We start from the raw sequence: 17,756 nt of genomic DNA, 5'->3' as shown, positions 1-17,756 counted from the left end.
CATGACACAAACCTTTATGTATCTTACGATGACAAAACTAAAACTCTTATATTAAACAGAATAATAAGAACAGGTACAAGTTATTGTTATACAGTAGTTGTTATTGGTGTGAATCCTACTTTCCATTTCTTGGTGCATAAAAAAGGTCAAGCATGTAGTCATCAGTTCCTTACAAGGACCCAAAAATGAATGCATCAGAAACTAATCTGGAGTTAGAAAAGCTTAAGGATGCTTAAATAATTTGAGCACTGTAGCTGTGCCACTAACAGTCTTTTTATTGGTAAGCGAAGTGTTTAATCACTCATTTCTAGTAAGCAGACTAAACCAGTGGCTGCCGAGTTTTAAAAAAAGACACTAGAAGCACTCATTTATTTCCATTGGTCTTTTATTATTTTAATACAAAAAGTAGAAATCACAACCCTGGTGGAAAAAAAAATGTGTGTGCATGAATATTCAAGAGTGTGTGGACAAAATGTTCTGGTTGCTCTTGGCATTAGTTGACGTGTGGCAAACAGCTACGCAAAGGTATCGTCCAAAAGACAGATTTTGATGCCTGCGGCCACTGGCAGAGGATGAGCTCCACATGCACGGCTCTGTGTTCTCCCGAGGCCACTTATTTGGAGCTGAAGTAGTCGACCACCCCGCTGCCCTTCAGGCCGTCGAAGAAGAAAAAGTTCCTGTGCGGAGCATCTCTCTGAGACAGCGCCTGCGGAACACATGCAAACAAATCACATCAGGCGCCACCGACACAGAACCACTTGGGTAATGAACTGCTTTGATTGAAGGCGTCGGACACGTTCTCTGTTGTGGCGACGGAGACTGATGGACGAGGGGCAGTGAGGAACAGAGAGCCATATGCCAATTGCAGCCTGTTTCATCATGCAGGGAGATGGCGAGACAGCCTGGCTTCACTCCACCGCCATGTGGGTTCAAGGCCTGCCCAGCCATGTCATTCACTCCAACACCCCATACAAAGACCACACCGCATCCCGCTCGGTGCAATGACATCACCCTCTCAGAGCGGTATTGACGTTTAGCATTCACCAAAGGCTGTTGTATGAGGTGGTAATGGTTTGTGTTTTGAAGGTGGACCAGAGTATAGCTGATCCTCTTTTACAGTCCATAATCCAGGTAATTATCAATCTAGGCCGACTGATTACATCACTACGCTTTGGGTTATTTAATCTCGCACGGTTTATGGAGCATATGAGTAGATTTCAGCCACTCTCCGCTGGATTTCATCAGTGACCGGAGTATTACCTTGTCATTTCTGGCATTTACACACCATCACAGATAAGACATTTGGATTTAGCCCAGATCCTGATGGAGAGGGCAGCTGCCATACGCTTCTCACTGCGCCTCATCACAATTTACTATTTTTTATGAAAGTGTAGGGTGGAGAATTAGATTGAAATAATATTCTGCAATATCAGAATTCGTACAGCCTCCTCATCTTTCTGTATTACTTCACCCACATGAAGTGACAGCAGATCAATAAACTCACTACAGTTTGACAAATGTTGCAGCTGTTGGGCAACATAATGCACTTTTGAGGCTTTTTTAGGCGAGAATGTAGTTGTTTAGATTCCACCAATGCAGTTTATTTATAAGGATAGTGCCAATTTTAATAGTTATAATTTTTGAGATACGTTGCGATGGCATCTATCAGCCTGTCATTGAGCAGAGCAAAGATGGTTGACGTTGTCCATCCACAAGATGGTAACAGAAACTTTACAATTAGCCTTTACAGGAGATAAGATCGATGTATTTTCAAACTACAGCTGATCAAATTATTATAAAATTGGTGAGTGACATTCTAAGTAAATTTCTCTCTTTTGTATGTTGTAGAGCTGTATTTATATCACAGTAATTGTAGTGTATTGAGTGTGAGATGGGACTCAGATATCAGGAATATATGCATTTTGTGTTGGCCACTCTTTGTAGAACCTGAGTTAACCATCTGTTTGTTTCTAATGCGTCTTCTGTTTTCGTTACTGCAGACTAGTTCAGTGAATAGAATTGGCCGCATGTGATTTTTCCTTATTGCATACCCAACAGCAATCTGGTAATGTTTGAGATGCTTTGGCTTTTTTGGGGTTAATTATTGTGATTTTCCGATTGCAACAGAGAAATGCTAGTTAATCAGTAGACTGATTGCATTTCATGCTATTCAGCCTTATAATCTTGAAATGTGAGCAAAATCAGCTGTTTTGTCATCACTTCAGACATTATGCTAGAGAATCATTCAAATACTAGCTCTTAAGTGACGTGTGTGAAGTAGCAACGATTTCTGCTGTTCTGATGTCAACTGCAGATGTGATTGAATGATGAAAGAAAGTAGTTCCTCATACAAAAGGGTTTTTAGACTCTCCGTAATTGATTTTCTTTTTTATATACATGATTATGCCGTTAAGCTGTTGTATAAATGCAATATCACACTCGTAGGTGTGCGACATGGCTGTATATCGTCACTGGTGGCACACTAAGCCATATCACACTGCTACTCATGTATATATATGTATATATAAAACAATGAACAAATCTATAAAGAATACTTTAAATCTCACCTTGACAATCTCTTGTCCAAGAACTCCTCCGACTACAGCACACACCGGCGACATCTCAGAGAAGCAGTAACTGTGAGCAGAAAACACAAGCCAGGAGTGCTAATTAAGTTGGGAAAAAATTGCTGTTCAGCTATTTGGTTTTTTTTCAGTTCACTTTTTATACTCATGTTTATTGTAAGTCATGTCAAAAATCATATTTAAAAAACAGACAGCCATCGCAAATGTAACGAGTATTTATATAGCGCATTTATTGTGTATGAACATACACCCAAACCGCTTCACAATCGTGAGGGGGGGGTCTCTCCACACCACCACCAGTGTGAAGCATCAACTTGGATGATGTGACACCAGCCACAGGACAAGGGCACCAGTGCGCTCACCACATACCAGCTATAGGGGGTGTGAAGAGACACTGATAGAGCAAAATCGGGGGATGGGAATGATTGGGAGGCTATGATTGTCAAGGGCAGAAAGAAGGAGTTTGGCTAGGACACTGGGGTACACCTCTACTCTTTATGAGATGTGACATGGGACTTTTAATGACCACAGAGAGTCAGGACCTCGGTTTAACGTCTCCTCACTGACAGTATAGTTTCCCCTTCACTATACTGAGGTATTAGGACTCACACAAACCACAGGTTGTGTGCCCACTGCTGGCCTCACTAACACAATTATATGTGGTAGTTCAAAAGGTGGATGTTGGTGAAAAACATATAGAAGACACAATAGATGGTTAAACAAGAAGAAATGTTTTAAAATCTAAAAATAATGCACAAAATACAAAGCACATATTACAATTACAGATTCATTTGAAAATGTACATTTTTTTATTTCATAGCAAAATTATCTTTATTATTTTTTTGTTAGTGTCTTGTTAAAATCTCTACTCTCACAACCTGTGAATCTCAAAGTATAAGAAGAGTAACCTACTCTTATTCCCTTCCTGATCCCTGCATAAGTCTGAATACATTTTCATAGATGGCAAAAAACGGCATCAGTGCTTTATTAAGTATGTATATGCGAGCTTTAATGCTGCGTTCCAGACACATATGAGGCCAGAAATTTTAGCAGTGAAATGTCCCACTTGCATTCCAGTCAGTCGTACATCACGGTCACATATTCACCATGTGAGGTGTGAATATTTCATAATTAAAATTAACAGAAAAAAAAAGGCTGTCTGTCATTTGAAAACAGCTGACAAAAATGTAAATGTACACATTAATGCACTATAAAGTCTTTTCTAGAACTGAAAAAAAATAAATAAATAAATAAATACATACATATACATGCCATAAATTGAAAGTAATTTAAAGCAGGAATTACGTAAACTCTAAAAATATGAAACTCTGCTTCAGGCAGCTTATTTCTTGGTTTACATGTGCCAAACCAGTCGGGGGCTTTTTGTCAGATTAAGCAGGTTAAACTGAGATCCATCATGAGAGAGAGAACTTACTCTGATTGGAGAATGAGGTCAGCAAATGAGTCATGGCCATAAGAGTGTGGTAAGAGTGATCAAACGCAGAAGACTCTTCTAAATTGATGTCATCTGACCTGCTCATTTCAATATACAAATATACTGCAGTTCTAGCTTCAGCTTACCTTTTAAAATGTTGAAAACAGACTATGGGTAATCGCTGATGCAGTCAGTTATTTCCTCTGATGCAGTCCAGACCTGCTAGCTTGCTATTGGCTATAATATAGCTGTTTATGAATAACTTTTCAGACAGTCAGCGCTATTTACACACATTGTAAAAAAACTAAATCTGTTAATAAACAAACATTCATGGGGAATGTTGTAATTCACGGAGGTTTTCTGTTCACTTACGCTTTTATGCAAATTGGGTCCTTGATCTCTGCTCAGTCAACACTTAATGTTGAAAAATTGCAAAAGCAAATGTTACTGACAATTGAAAACAATTCTGTGTGAAATCAAAATGTGCAATGTTTATTTTGTAGGTCAACATTGTTATTCTTTAGGTGGGCTATTAATATGTGCAAGTTATTCCATTAAAAAAAGTTTGTTTTGGAAATCTTTAATCAAAATCTGGCCATTTTCTTCTGTGTTGGAAGTGGAGGACCTTCTGTTGACGTTAGTTTGTCAGCTTCAGCTACGACACAGCGGTCCCTCATTATTCTCTGGAGTTACGTTCTAAAAATAACCCGCAATAGGCAAAATCCGCAGCTTTTTTTTTTTTTTTAAATATTATGGATGTTTTAGGACTGTAAAACCCCTCACAACACACTTTATACACTTTTCTCAGACAGACATTAACATTTTCACACTTTTCTCTTTTGTTTAAACACTCTCAAAGTTAAAACCTTCGTAGAAAAATAAGTCCACAGAATGAAACCAAAGATCAAAACCAGTTAATCTTGATTTATTTATTTTGTAATGGAACCCTATAGCCGCGTAACTGCTACCTTCCATTAGCATGTCCAGAAGTTAAGCTTTTTGTATGATGGTTAGCATCCTCTGCCTTTTTGGTGCTACCGTGGATGCCTTCGAGGGTGCAGAACGCTCCATCGACATTGTGGGGGGAAAACTTGCAAACATAAAATACATCGCTGAATGCATTCTGTACTGTACAGGAGACACAACACAGAAGAGATTGATTGACACTGGTCTATAGCCAATCAGGACGCAGAACACAATGCGATGTAGAAAAAAAGCATGTTAAATTGCACAGAAAAATCTGCAAAACTGCGAAAAGTGAACAGCTTTTTAGTGAGGGAGGGACCACTGTACCCCTCAACCACGCCCCTTTAACCATTAGTTCTCAGTTGAAAGAACAGTAACAAACTCAAATAAAAGTCTCAGCAACTTCCTGTTCACACTGACTTTAACATTCGAAAGGACATAAATGTCTGGTTCTGACATTTAAAATGCAGGTCCCAGAGCTTTTGCAGTTAATTTAACAGAATCACACTGTTAAACTTTCAACTTCAAAGGCTGTGCACATGGAGATCAAGGACAAAAAATGCAGTTTGAAAGTAAAATGAAATGTCGATTTTTTTTTTTTGAATGTAACGTCAGTGTATTTGAACGCTATGCTGCCTCTCATATATTTTCAACATCACTCTAGAATCTGTGGGCATTTTCACACAGCTGTTCTTAAAATGGGACAAAAGCACCTAGATTCAGTTCTATTCTGTTGCACTCAAAAACGCCCAGCTGAATCTGAAACCAGACCAATTATTTTGGTCAAAATAAGTCATTCATGCAAACCACTCACATCCTCAGTTAGAAATAAAGGAAGATGCTGAAGAGAATGAATGGCAACATTGAGTTTCTGGTTAAGTGAGTACCTGACAAAGGTGTTGGGGAGCAAATCCGAGCTTAAGCCCATAGTCTCAAGGACATCATCGCGGATTTGCAAGAGCAGTTGAGAGTCTTCAGCAAAGCTGTCAGGTTGAGGATCGCGACCTTTATCTGTGCGAAACTTCAGAAGCACTGTTGGAGGAAGCAAGAGAGACAGAGTGGGTTTTCCACATTAAAACAGGACGTGAGTGGAGGGGAGATGTGTTTGAAGATGTGCGCAGCACGTGAAAAGGCTTTCAGCCCCTTTAGGCTATTTTCCAAAGTATCACTTCTCCTTTTTGACTGCCCACCAACTGCAGCACAATGAACCTCAGCCCACTGCATTTCCACCTGGCAGCGCAGCACATACACACACACATCAAAGAAACACACTCCCACTCATTCACGTTATCTCACTTTATCTGCCACAGAGGTGAAATTTCAAGTTTCATAGCTGAATTTCTTTATAGAATTTTCTCCAGGTTGTGAAAATAACATCTGAGGCTTTGGAAAAAAAACCCATCATTGATGTAATAGTCGCACCAGTGGGGCGATAAAACCTCAAATAAATCAGTGAGTTAAGACAGAGGAAACGGCTCTTCCTCAAAAGCTGTTTGAACTGATGTGTGGTATTTTTAAGCACAGTAACTTATTTAAAGTCTTGCTTCAGTGCACAAATAGGAAATGTTATTTTTTCCATAAATGTAATAGTAGATGCTGAGGGAGGGGCGGAGGTGCGGTTATAATGATAGAGAGCTGCGGAGGTGGCATGTTTTGTTTTTGAGAGCCACCGCACATGACTGGCCATGGACAGCCTGTGATGGAAAATGAGCCAGTCTCGGTGAGGAGACCAGGTGAGCGCTAATATAAAAAAAAAGAGAAACATCAACTATAATTACACAGATCAACAGGCCCTCCCCCTGATAACGGTGTACAACAGACTGCACGAACTGCCTTCAGTCGCCCAAACAAACTGCAGCAAAAGGAACCATTTAAGGTCCTGTCTGCACCTGGTGTCGGTCTCAGGCGACTCAATCAAAGCTTGGTCAACCAAGTGTAAAATATCTATTATGATAGTTATCTTTGTTTATTAACATTTTCCTGTAATGCCTTCTAATGCTTCAAGGACAGTTTTTATACCTTTTGTTTATTTTATATTTCAAATATTAAATTTTTTATTATTATTTTAATTATTATTATTATTATTATTTTTAAGTATAAAAATAAATAATATTAATAATAACAATTTTTTAATAAATCTAATATTTTGTAGATATGGGCAATTTTTCTATTGTCAATTCATGCATATACAGTTGAGGTCCGAATCATTAGCCCCCCTGTTTATTTTTTCCCCTATTTCTGTTTACCGGGAAGAAGATTTTTTTTAAACACATTTCTAAACATAATAATTTCAATAACTCCTTTCTAAAAACTGATTTATTTTGCCATGATGACAGTAAATATTATTTGACTAAATATTTTTCAAGACACTTCTATACAGCTTAAAGTGACAATTAAAGGCTTAACTAGGTTAATTAGTTTAACTAGGCAGGTTAAGATAATTAGGCAAGTTATTGTTTAACGATGGTTTGTCCTTTAGACTATTGGAAAATAAGGGCTAATAATTTTGACCTGAAAATGGTTTTTAAAAATTTTTAAACTGTTTTTATTCTAGCTGAAATAAAACAAATAAGACTTTCTTCAAGAAGAAAAAGTATTATCAGACATACTGTGAAAATGTACAATTTTTTCCAACTATAAAACACTGAACCACGTTGGAAAGTAATGCATATTTGATTTGATGAAAATTCATCTGTGCCATCGCAGGGGAAAATTACATTTTAACTACATTTAACAATTGTTTTAAAGTTTATTAACATCTCTAACAATATCTCAAAATATGACTGTATTTTTGTAAAGGAAGTGATTTTGAGTTGTGAAAAGAACAGCCCAAAATTTTGAACAATATTGTAATTTTTTTTTTGTTGCTTTTCAGTATTATTTATTTCACATTTGCAGCTTTTTTTCATTGCTATTTTTAGCATTGTCTATTTTTGTCATTTGTCTTTTTTTTTTTTTGTACCTGTAAAGCACTTTGAACCTGATTATTCATTTGTAATAGAGCTATAAAAAAGATTTGCTTGAATTTTTGTTACTTCACAATTAACATTTCAAAGTGTTTAATGGAATTGTTCTGTCCAGCAGTTCTCAACATGCACAGATGAAGATAGCTCTGTAAGCGTCACTATTTCAAATGGAAATAGTCTATTTCTCATTTTCAATTTTCCATGGGTTATAAAATTAAATAAATCAAACAAATATAACCTAAAAGTAGAGCTGGGCAATAAAACAAAAATGCAATGTCAATAATTCCTTTCTGTGATGAACGATATAACAATATATATTTCGATACAAGTTTTGAATGCTTCCACCTTTAAAGAGTATCCCAACCATAAGGAGGATGCTGCTGGCGGGAAAGTGAACCGAGAGCACGAAAAAATACAATTTGCAGCATGAACTATTTTCAGCTGACAATTTTCAGCGGACAAAAATTAGGTGAATCTCTAATATCAACACAATTATTTATTCCTGTTGTTGCATATTTTTGAAGTGCGATTGGCACTTAGGAGTAATATAGAGTAAAAATATGCAGAGCTCATCATCGTTATCAACATAAAATTTTTAGAAATTCGATATGATATAATTTATCAGCCAAGCCCCATCTAAAATTTTACCTTGCAAAAGGAAATAGTCAGCAGGAATGCGCTTCAGGCTGCTTTTAGCTTTCTCGGTAGTCCAGTCAACCTCTAGAGCTTCTTTCAGAGAGCAGAAACTGATAGTCTACAAGGGAAGTGGAAAAGTTACAATAACTAACTTTAAAAGTGAAAACTGAGAAATCAAAAATAGTTTATGAAATTAATCTACCAAATTTCCCACCTTTTTCACCATTGTAGTCTCATTGGGGTCGATCTTTGGCTTCTTTGCTTCAGGACCATCATTGGCTTCATTAGACCCTTTCACCACTTTGGGCTTTTCTCTGACAAGTTTGAACAGGAACATGAATTTGGTGCACAAGAAAATCAAACACAATCTCATTTTCATCCAAGTTACTCAACTTACTCTACATAGTGATACTCCTGGCCGAGGTCAGAGAACATGTACCCATTATAGCCATACACGTCACCACAGAAGACCTTAATGTTCCTGGAGGCACACAGCTGGTCTACTCGAACCATGAGGTCTCTGGAACACCTGGTCAGACAAACCTGAACAAACAACAGACATTAATGCACAACTGCTTTCAAATCAGTGACCTTGATAGGTACATAAAACACATTTTGAATAAAACCCAATGGCTTGGCCAGACATTTTTTGGTGAAATAGATGGACCTTTAGGAGTATGTAAATTTTACAATACATTGGCCTAAATATAAGGTAGAAATTTATTTGGCTAATAAAAAAAAGGAGTGAATTTTTTTTTGCCAAAAATCTATGCCTTGTTGTGAAACTTCAAATAAAAACTTGACAATAAGATCTGTTTAGCATCACAGATAGCCGATACACACACCTGCTACATCAGCACTCTTCCAACAAGAGATTATTTTCTTCTTTAACACACACACACACACACACACACACACACAAACACACACACAAACACACACACAAACACACACACAAACACACACACACACACACACACACACACACACACACACACACACACACACACACACACACACACACACACACACACACACACACACACACACACACACACACACACACACACACACACACACACACACACACACACACACACACACACACACACACACACACCCCTGGTCCTTGTCTCACCACTAGAACCAAAAACTTGAAGGAAAAAGTTTGGCAAAGACAAAAAACTGACCAGAACACTAGCATTCTTATCCAAGGTCCCAAACATCCCACACCCCACATTTTGGGTTTGAGATAAGAACGGGGTGGCGTATTAATACCCAGTTGTGATACTGATGGCACGTGCCATGATGCGTTAACTGGGTGGATCTTCAAGGACAACTGAATCATCACTTTATCTGCTGACATGGATTCTGTTTGTTTACTTTCGTTGTCAGAACACCATCCATAACCGTGCAGTTTAAAGTAAACCCAAAATGAACTGATTATCTAAGCAGGATTATTTCCAATGATGTTCAAAGGTTACGTAACCCACACCTGAATATCAACAACACTTCTCAGAAATTACTGTTGCAGTGTAATTGTGCCCTGAGGAATAACACCTTCACTGTTCTAGTTCATCTGGGAATCTGAGAAACATTACGAAACATACGGCGAGACATTGTCTTTTGACATTCTTCCTGTGAGCATTATGTGCCTCCAGGCAGCAAGACAACTCGAAAGAAGACATCTTTATCAGGCAGTGACACCTAGAGGATGGAAAGGCAAAACAAAACATGCCACAATGGAATACCAATCAGAGGTACCAGCTTTTCCCATATGCCACCGCTAAACGGCTGCCACTTGGCATTACATGATGTCTGTGGTGGCAAATCTATAATTCAGTTCAGTTTACTCCACAAAATGCAATGTAACAACATCACCTCACAAAGATGCCAGGCACAATGACCATTTCTGCCACAAAAGAAAATGTATGCATCAATTATTAATTATGAGATAAAATAAATTTTCCACATACTATGTCATAACTACAAGACAAAATGTAAAATTATGAGAAAAGTGATTGTCATGGTAGAACTTAAAACAGAGATTAAAATAATAATGTCAACATTGTCATACTGAGAGAAGTTATAATTATGGCATAAAAATAAATGGCATATTATGTCAGTCCTAATTATGACTTTTTATAAAACAAATGTCTGCTCATCTCAAAACTTTGATTTAGTCTTTTTTTCGTCCTATTATTAAAATCACTTAATATTTAATAATTGTACTTTTTATTTTCTAAATATAATTTCCCAAAGCATGATTTTATTTACATACGTCCTAAATTGCCTTAAATTAGATATTCACTATTCTGGACCACAGGGATGACAATTCTCTGACAATTTCAAATAAACAACTAAACAAAATGACAAATAGTTTACATAGAGGACCTAGCAACTAGCTGCAGTCTCTTTAAATAACATTTATTTAATTAGATTTATTTATTATTTAAATTATTTAAAAGAAGGACTTTACTTGTTTTATTAATGGATTAATCAGCATTTTTAGCAAATCTATTGAACAAATGATTAATTAAAGGTATAGTTCTCCCAAAATTTACTCAATATTTACTTTTCATACAGGTTTCTTTGTAAAGGTTAAGATATTTTAAAGGAAGCTAAAAACCTGTAATGATTGACATGCATAGTTAGGAAAAACAGTTATAGTGGAGATCAGTGAGTACAGGTTTTCAGCTTTCTTTAAAATATCTTCCCTTTCGTTAAACTCAAAGGGTTGAAAGTGTACTGTGAGTAAATGATGGCAAAATTTAACAAAACAGTTTATCAAGAAAGCCAGATAACATTACTGATTTAAAGCAGCACCATCCCTTTCAATTAATTTTTAATAGTTACTTGTCATCACCAAGTGCCACAACAACGAAAGTAAAACCATATTCATTTGAACGTTTTGAAGTCTCAATATTCTTTTTAACATTTGAATTTTCTGTTGGTGATTTACTCCATTTTGACCGCTACATCAGTGTTTGTGTCTAAAGTTATATTTTAGTACTGTGGTTATTGACTTTTTGCAACAGAAATAATGGCACTGCTGTTTCACAACCACACAAGACAACAGCTCTCTCTGACATATGAAGTTTGTCTTTCAAATGAGATGTTAAACTGAGGTCCTGAGCCTCTGTGGTCCTTAAAAATCCCCTGGCACTTCTCTTAAAGAGATGGGGTGTAATTCCTCGATCTGCATTGACCCAGCATGGCCTCCCAATCATCCCCATTCACCGAATAGGCTCTATCACTGTCTCTCCCCTCCCCTTATAGCTTGTGTGTAATGTGCGCACAGGCGCCGTTGTCCTGTGGTTGCTGTCGCATCATCCAAGTGGATGCTGCACACTGGTGTTGGTGTGGAGAGACCCTCCCAAAGGATGGTGAAGCGATTCGGGTGTATTGGACATGCACGATAAATGCGCTATATAAATACACATTACTTACTTATATATCTCAATAGTTGAATACATAAATGAAATTCATTTAAAAATAGGTATAAATAGATTAATAGTCATTTATAAATATGTGATTCTGATCCTTCGATAATTAACAATACATACAACTTATTTTCTGAATAGAAATTGGTTACTTTAAAAAAAATGTTTCCACATCACCAGCAACAGCAATGCCCTGTACCGCATAGAATTTGTTCTTCATCCCTCAAACGATGCATTCACACATGTACAGATCATCTTGACGATGAATTAATTCAGTCTATTGTTTGCTTCCTCTTGAATAATTTTGCATCGTTTTTGACAAAATTGCTTCCAAATGACACCACACATGCACAAGAGAAGACAAACGCATAAACACACAATACTTCCTGTGCACTTCAAGAAATGGAGAGAATCAGATAAAAGAGAATAGATAATGTGGTGTCCCAGCATCTCTTCCCTCCTCCTCATGAACTCTTGCTAACGCTCCCAGAGGGAAAGTTCAGACAGCGCCCAGACATAGACGAGATGAAAGACCGCCTGTCTGTGCTTTGAACAGGCTATGCATGCTGCCTGCACCTTCCACAGCCAACAACAGGCCTGATTGAAAGAAAATGTGGCCTGGAATATCTTATATGCCTGAAAAAAAGAGGAGCACGAGCTTGCAAAAGACCAAACTAAGCCGTAGATAAAAGTCTGAGTCTAGATCTGAAGCGGATTGTTCATAGATGGGTTCATGCTGAGGTTGAGGGGTAAAAAAAAAAAAAAAAAAAAGAGGCAAAAACAGAAGTTATAAATGATAATGCTCAATTGTGTATTGAGACATCTAGTGGACATGAAAGGCGCAAACAAAAGGATGGTTCATTTAAAATATTAATGCTTAATTAATCATTGATGTGTTGATGAATCTCTATCACAACTGTGATAGATTTCACGCTTCATCTTAAAATTACAGCCAGTCAAACAGACACTTTCCATAGAAAAATTACATTTTGTAAGGGATTTTTAGCACAGTTAGATTTCTATGGTTATTCTAATATGTGTTGTGAAAGTCCTGAACAAAAATGCTGTTTTGCAAATAAAGATTTTACTATATTTTAATTACAATTCTCTTGAACATTAAAAGAAATTAAGTCTGCCTCGACCCAACTTAAATTCTAATTAGTGCGTTTGATGCTCATTTCCCAAAAGGGCTGAATTATGATAGAGAAGACAACTCAATAATTTGTTATCTCTGCATTGTTTGAGGTGACTACATCTTGACCAAATGGTAACAACTGTAGAATGGGGATGGATATGTGGCACAGAGAATCATCTCATCAATGGTGTGAAAGTGGCATTAACATACAGTAGAGATAGAGAAAACAGCTGTATCAACAGCCAAGGAGCAACTTTATTAACACCTAAAGGCAAGTCTAAAACAGTATAAAAGGTTGGAGTTTAAGAGTTAAGGGTTCATTTTGACTTTGATAAAAACAGGGTACTGCCGTGTATTTGGAGACTACTATGATGTATAAACATTTTCATTAAGATCTTCTACATCATCTTCATTTTTTTCTTACAACATTCATTAAATAATAGCTCAATAAATAATATCAGACCAAGTTCACAACCATGCCTTCAACACTCGGTCAAACAATTTGTATAAACAAGCATTAATTCTAAACTTGTATTCAAACAAGTATAGCAGGGTGAAGGAAATACTAGGCTTAATTCTTCTTTAAATTAATGTGATCATTTAAACTTTTGCAAATATGTTTTTTTTTTAATTGGAAAATGTATTCCTTTTTGTATGACTATGTTGAAAATACAAAACGTCTCTTGTATTGTCAAAAGTATGAGAAAGTGCTTTTATTACAGGGATTCATATATGTTTTCATATGAAGAGTTCAGATGCTATAATCTCTAAGTGCAATCTGAAATTTCGTTTAAACTAGGCATTTTTCCAAGACTCCTATATTTATGTTCTCTAATTTAACAATAAAGGTAATAAAAATAACATATTGACAAAAAAGAGAAATTACTCAACTTAAACACAGTAGCCTGAGAAAAATTTATAATTTTAGGAGAAAATTTCAGATGGCACTTAGAGGTTTTTGCATCTGAACTCTTTGTCTATTTTTAAACATTTCAATAAAAAATATCAACATCTCCTTGTTAAGTGTGAGGTCATGCAAAGTTGCTTCCAGGTCCAACTGCTTTATCAAACTGTATGGGAAGGCTCAACAAATGGAAATAATAAACGTTTACAAAGCGATGTAATACTTTCAAAAATCACGATAGTAATATAAATATCCATGCCTAATAACCGGTGGCCAGAAAGTGATAAATTTTTATAAATAGTTATAATATTGGTGTCTGTGATGTAGCAAGCCCAGAGACTATTGTGTACATCATGATTTTATATAAAATCAACTCTAATGTGTGATGTAAAATGGTCATGAACAAATATTTGCTCGATTCAAATGAGAAGCGGCTTAGACCCAGAAACAGTACTCCATACGTCACGACTTAACAAGCAGACAGTGAGACCAAAACATAACTCACTAAGTTAATAATACATTTAGACAACAATATAAAGCGAAAAAAAAAAACAATATAATTACATTTAAAGAAGTTTATTTACTGTAGCGCATTGTTTATAATTTATTATTACAAAATAAATGGATACAAATTATAGTATTGATCAACTTTAGGCATTTATTGTGATTGTTTTGAATTGTTTGCTAATCACTTTTTAAATTATTCACACACACTCTTTTTTTTTACGCCTAATACTTTCAAAAAATCTAAACCTTGTATCATCACATTCATTGATTTATAACCTGAACTATGTAAATAGTACCACATTTTCAATTTAAAATGACTATATTTGGGGAAAAAAAGTTGAAAATAGTTACCACTGGATATTAATTTCAGCCATTTACCACTTATAAATAGTTGTAAAATATGAAATGCCTCTTTTTAAGCAATAGAGCATTTCCGGATGGAATTAGCTCTCTGCCTTTGCAAACTATTATTCTGTGGTTATTATTTAAAGAGTGTCTATTACTATTATTATTACATATAAAAGCCTTTTTGTATGCTTTATTTATGTAAATTATGCAGTTTCCAGGAATATAATGTTGGCTTTGTAACTCACCGCATCAAACTGAAAGAAAAAGTCATCTGGTTTGCTCTCCACTGGTTCAGTGTCTGCCTTTACTTCCACCATGGGGTTGAGGAACTGAGCTCTCTCCAGAGAGGCCTGAGCATGGTTCTGACCATCTGCATCCACAGGAATCAAGAACTGAGCGCGCCTGGACTCTTCAGTCACCTGATCGATGGAAGTCATAAGAATTTTTTTTGCCAAGTTATATTTCTATTAATGTGCTCATAATTCAATTTTATTGCATTTCTTTTAGGGCGTCAAAGTGGCGCAGTGGGTAGCACGATCGCCTCACAGCAAGAAGATTGCTGGTTCGAGCCTCGGGGGGTCAGTTGGCACTTAGCATGCGCTACAGGGGAATTGGGTAAGCGAAATTGTCCGTAGTGTATGTGCCTGAATGAGTGTTGGTGTTTCCCAGTAATGGGCTGCAGCTGGAAGGGCATCCGCTGTGTAAAACATATGCTGGATAAGTTGGCTGTTCAATCCGCTGTGGCGACTCTAGATTAATAAAGGGACTAACCCAAAAAGAAAATGAATGGATGTATCTCCTTTCCATTCAATAAAGATGTCTGATGAGTGCAATGCTAATATGCTAGACAGCACTTTATTTGATACCTGCTCATGGTCCAGGAGGGTCAGTCCTTTGACTCCAGCCAAAATAAGATTCTTTGCTACTTCTGCTCCAAGACCTCGCAGACCAACAAGAAGTACTCGTGATCCCCTCAGTCTGAAAATGCAGTTATGTTTGTTAATTACTGTACTGGTCAAATGTTTGGAAACATGGTGATTTATATGTTGTTAATAAAGCCTCTCTTGCTCACCATGAGTGAATTTATGTGCTAAAAATTAAGTTAAAAAAGACCATCATTATTAAATTGCAGTCTAAGGTGTCACACTATGCTTTAGAAATCAACTGTATATTATGTATAACTGTATGAACAGTTACTTAGTGCCACTTTGTAGAGACTGTGACCTAAGAGCATTCAAATGTGTAATGTTTGTGCATTTATTTCAGAAATTCACATAACATATTAGATACTAGAAAACTTATTTTTACATCGTGTAATACAATATGTGTTCACCTTTATGCGCATGTTGTGAGCATGAGAGACTATTATATAACATTTAAAATAATGAAGATTTAAAACATTTGACAAGTACTAAACACGTACATAACATTAATTCATTATTATGTTGGCAATATACAACCAGTAAGTTACGAACATTGTTTTCACGCATTGTATTTCAGACGACTGTGAAAGATGGATTAATCACAATAATTAATTACATTTAACCCAACTTATAATTTATGTTTTTTGCACACACAAACAATCATCTAAAAACAAGATCCATAAAATATGATTAAGTTTTGTTTTTTTGCTCGAAACCTTTATCCACGAACCTCTTTTGAGCATCGAGACCCCACAGGCGAATCTGGCGATCATATTGTGCAGCTTCCTCCTCACTAATAATAGTGTCTTCTTTTTCGATGGTATCGATCATCTCGGAATATTTGTATTTCTGATGATAAGCTGTAATCAATTAACTACGGGTTAGTTGGACTATTCTACGCTCTATTTTTTCTATTGCCCATTCAATGGGACAAAAGTGCCGCTTAGTGAAACTCGTAAAGGCGCGCAATGATGACGCAGGAGATGTGTGCCAGAATCAGAGCTCGACAATGGACATTTATCAGGGATCCTTTATACATCTAGCGAGCGTTAAATGTGTCACCAAAATATGTCATGTACATATGATGAATTTAATTTTTAATAATGCATAATTTTATGAGCAAAGGTCCGTTCATGGTGTTAATTTAACTTAAAATTTCTGTCCAGATATGAGTGAAAATGGTGCATTTTACTATTTTATAATAGTCTACTTGCAAAGAAATGGAAAAAAGAAAATTAGTACTTTTTATTTTAAGAGACATTAAATAATAAAGAGTATAAATAATATAGAGTCTTCTTTATTTTTAAAAATATTCTCAAAGGATTTGACAAATCATTTGACAATCATTATAAGATTTTCATTCATTCATTTTCTTTTTAGCTTAGTCCCTTTATTAATCTGGGGTCGCCACAGCAGAATGAACCGCCAACTTATCCAGCATATATTTTACGCAGCGGATGACCTTCCAGCTGCAACCCATCACTGGCAAAATAAGATTTTAATTTCAAACAAAATGTAATAGTATAATTTACAATAATAATGGTTTTAAGCAAACATAAACGTGACAGAATTATATTTATTGGAGTGTAGATCACTATTAATAGCATTAAATGATTGTTTTCTAGATCTGTGCTTGCAAAATAGAATCAAATAAAAAGTTGAGTTGTATAAAACTGATACTTTAGAGTTATTATATTCAATTATATATATATATATATATATATATATATATATATATATATATATATATATACATATATATATACATATATATATATATATATATATATATATATATATATATATATATATATATATATATATATATATATATATATATATATATATATATATATATAGGTCCAGAATAGGTATTGAAACATATGATACCAAAGATAATGCAATGTT

The 17,756-nt window shown here is 35.8% G+C and overlaps 1 protein-coding gene across 2 annotated transcripts; it reads right to left on the bottom strand.

Annotated features, from left to right (window-relative positions):
- Positions 1-367: 367 nt before the first annotated feature.
- Positions 368-16,853, bottom strand: sae1 (SUMO1 activating enzyme subunit 1). Of its 2 annotated transcripts, NM_001002058.1 has the most exon segments (9): positions 371-706; positions 2,568-2,637; positions 5,874-6,018; positions 8,601-8,706; positions 8,803-8,902; positions 8,986-9,131; positions 15,171-15,344; positions 15,792-15,903; positions 16,579-16,853. In NM_001002058.1, coding segments are annotated over 9 exon segments (1,047 nt in total). In that variant the 5' UTR covers positions 16,680-16,853; the 3' UTR covers positions 371-613.
- Between the last annotated feature and the right edge of the window lie 903 nt (positions 16,854-17,756).

This window comes from Danio rerio, chromosome 15 (assembly GCF_049306965.1).
Source record: "Danio rerio strain Tuebingen ecotype United States chromosome 15, GRCz12tu, whole genome shotgun sequence".
NCBI classification, from domain to species: Eukaryota; Metazoa; Chordata; class Actinopteri; order Cypriniformes; family Danionidae; genus Danio; species Danio rerio.
Note: the sequence above shows the minus strand (reverse complement) of the source record. Positions and strands in the feature narration are given on the sequence as shown.

Coding starts and splice junctions, on each gene's coding strand:
- sae1 (XM_021481377.2), bottom strand. CDS start 16,679: ATGATCGATACCATCGAAAAAGAAGACACTATTATTAGTGAGGAGGAA. Junction 9,132..15,170: donor TTTTCTTTCAGTTTGATGCG/GTGAGTTACAAA, acceptor TTGTTTGTTCAG/GTTTGTCTGACCAGGTGTTC. Junction 8,707..8,802: donor AGACTACAATGGTGAAAAAG/GTGGGAAATTTG, acceptor CTTCCCTTGTAG/ACTATCAGTTTCTGCTCTCT.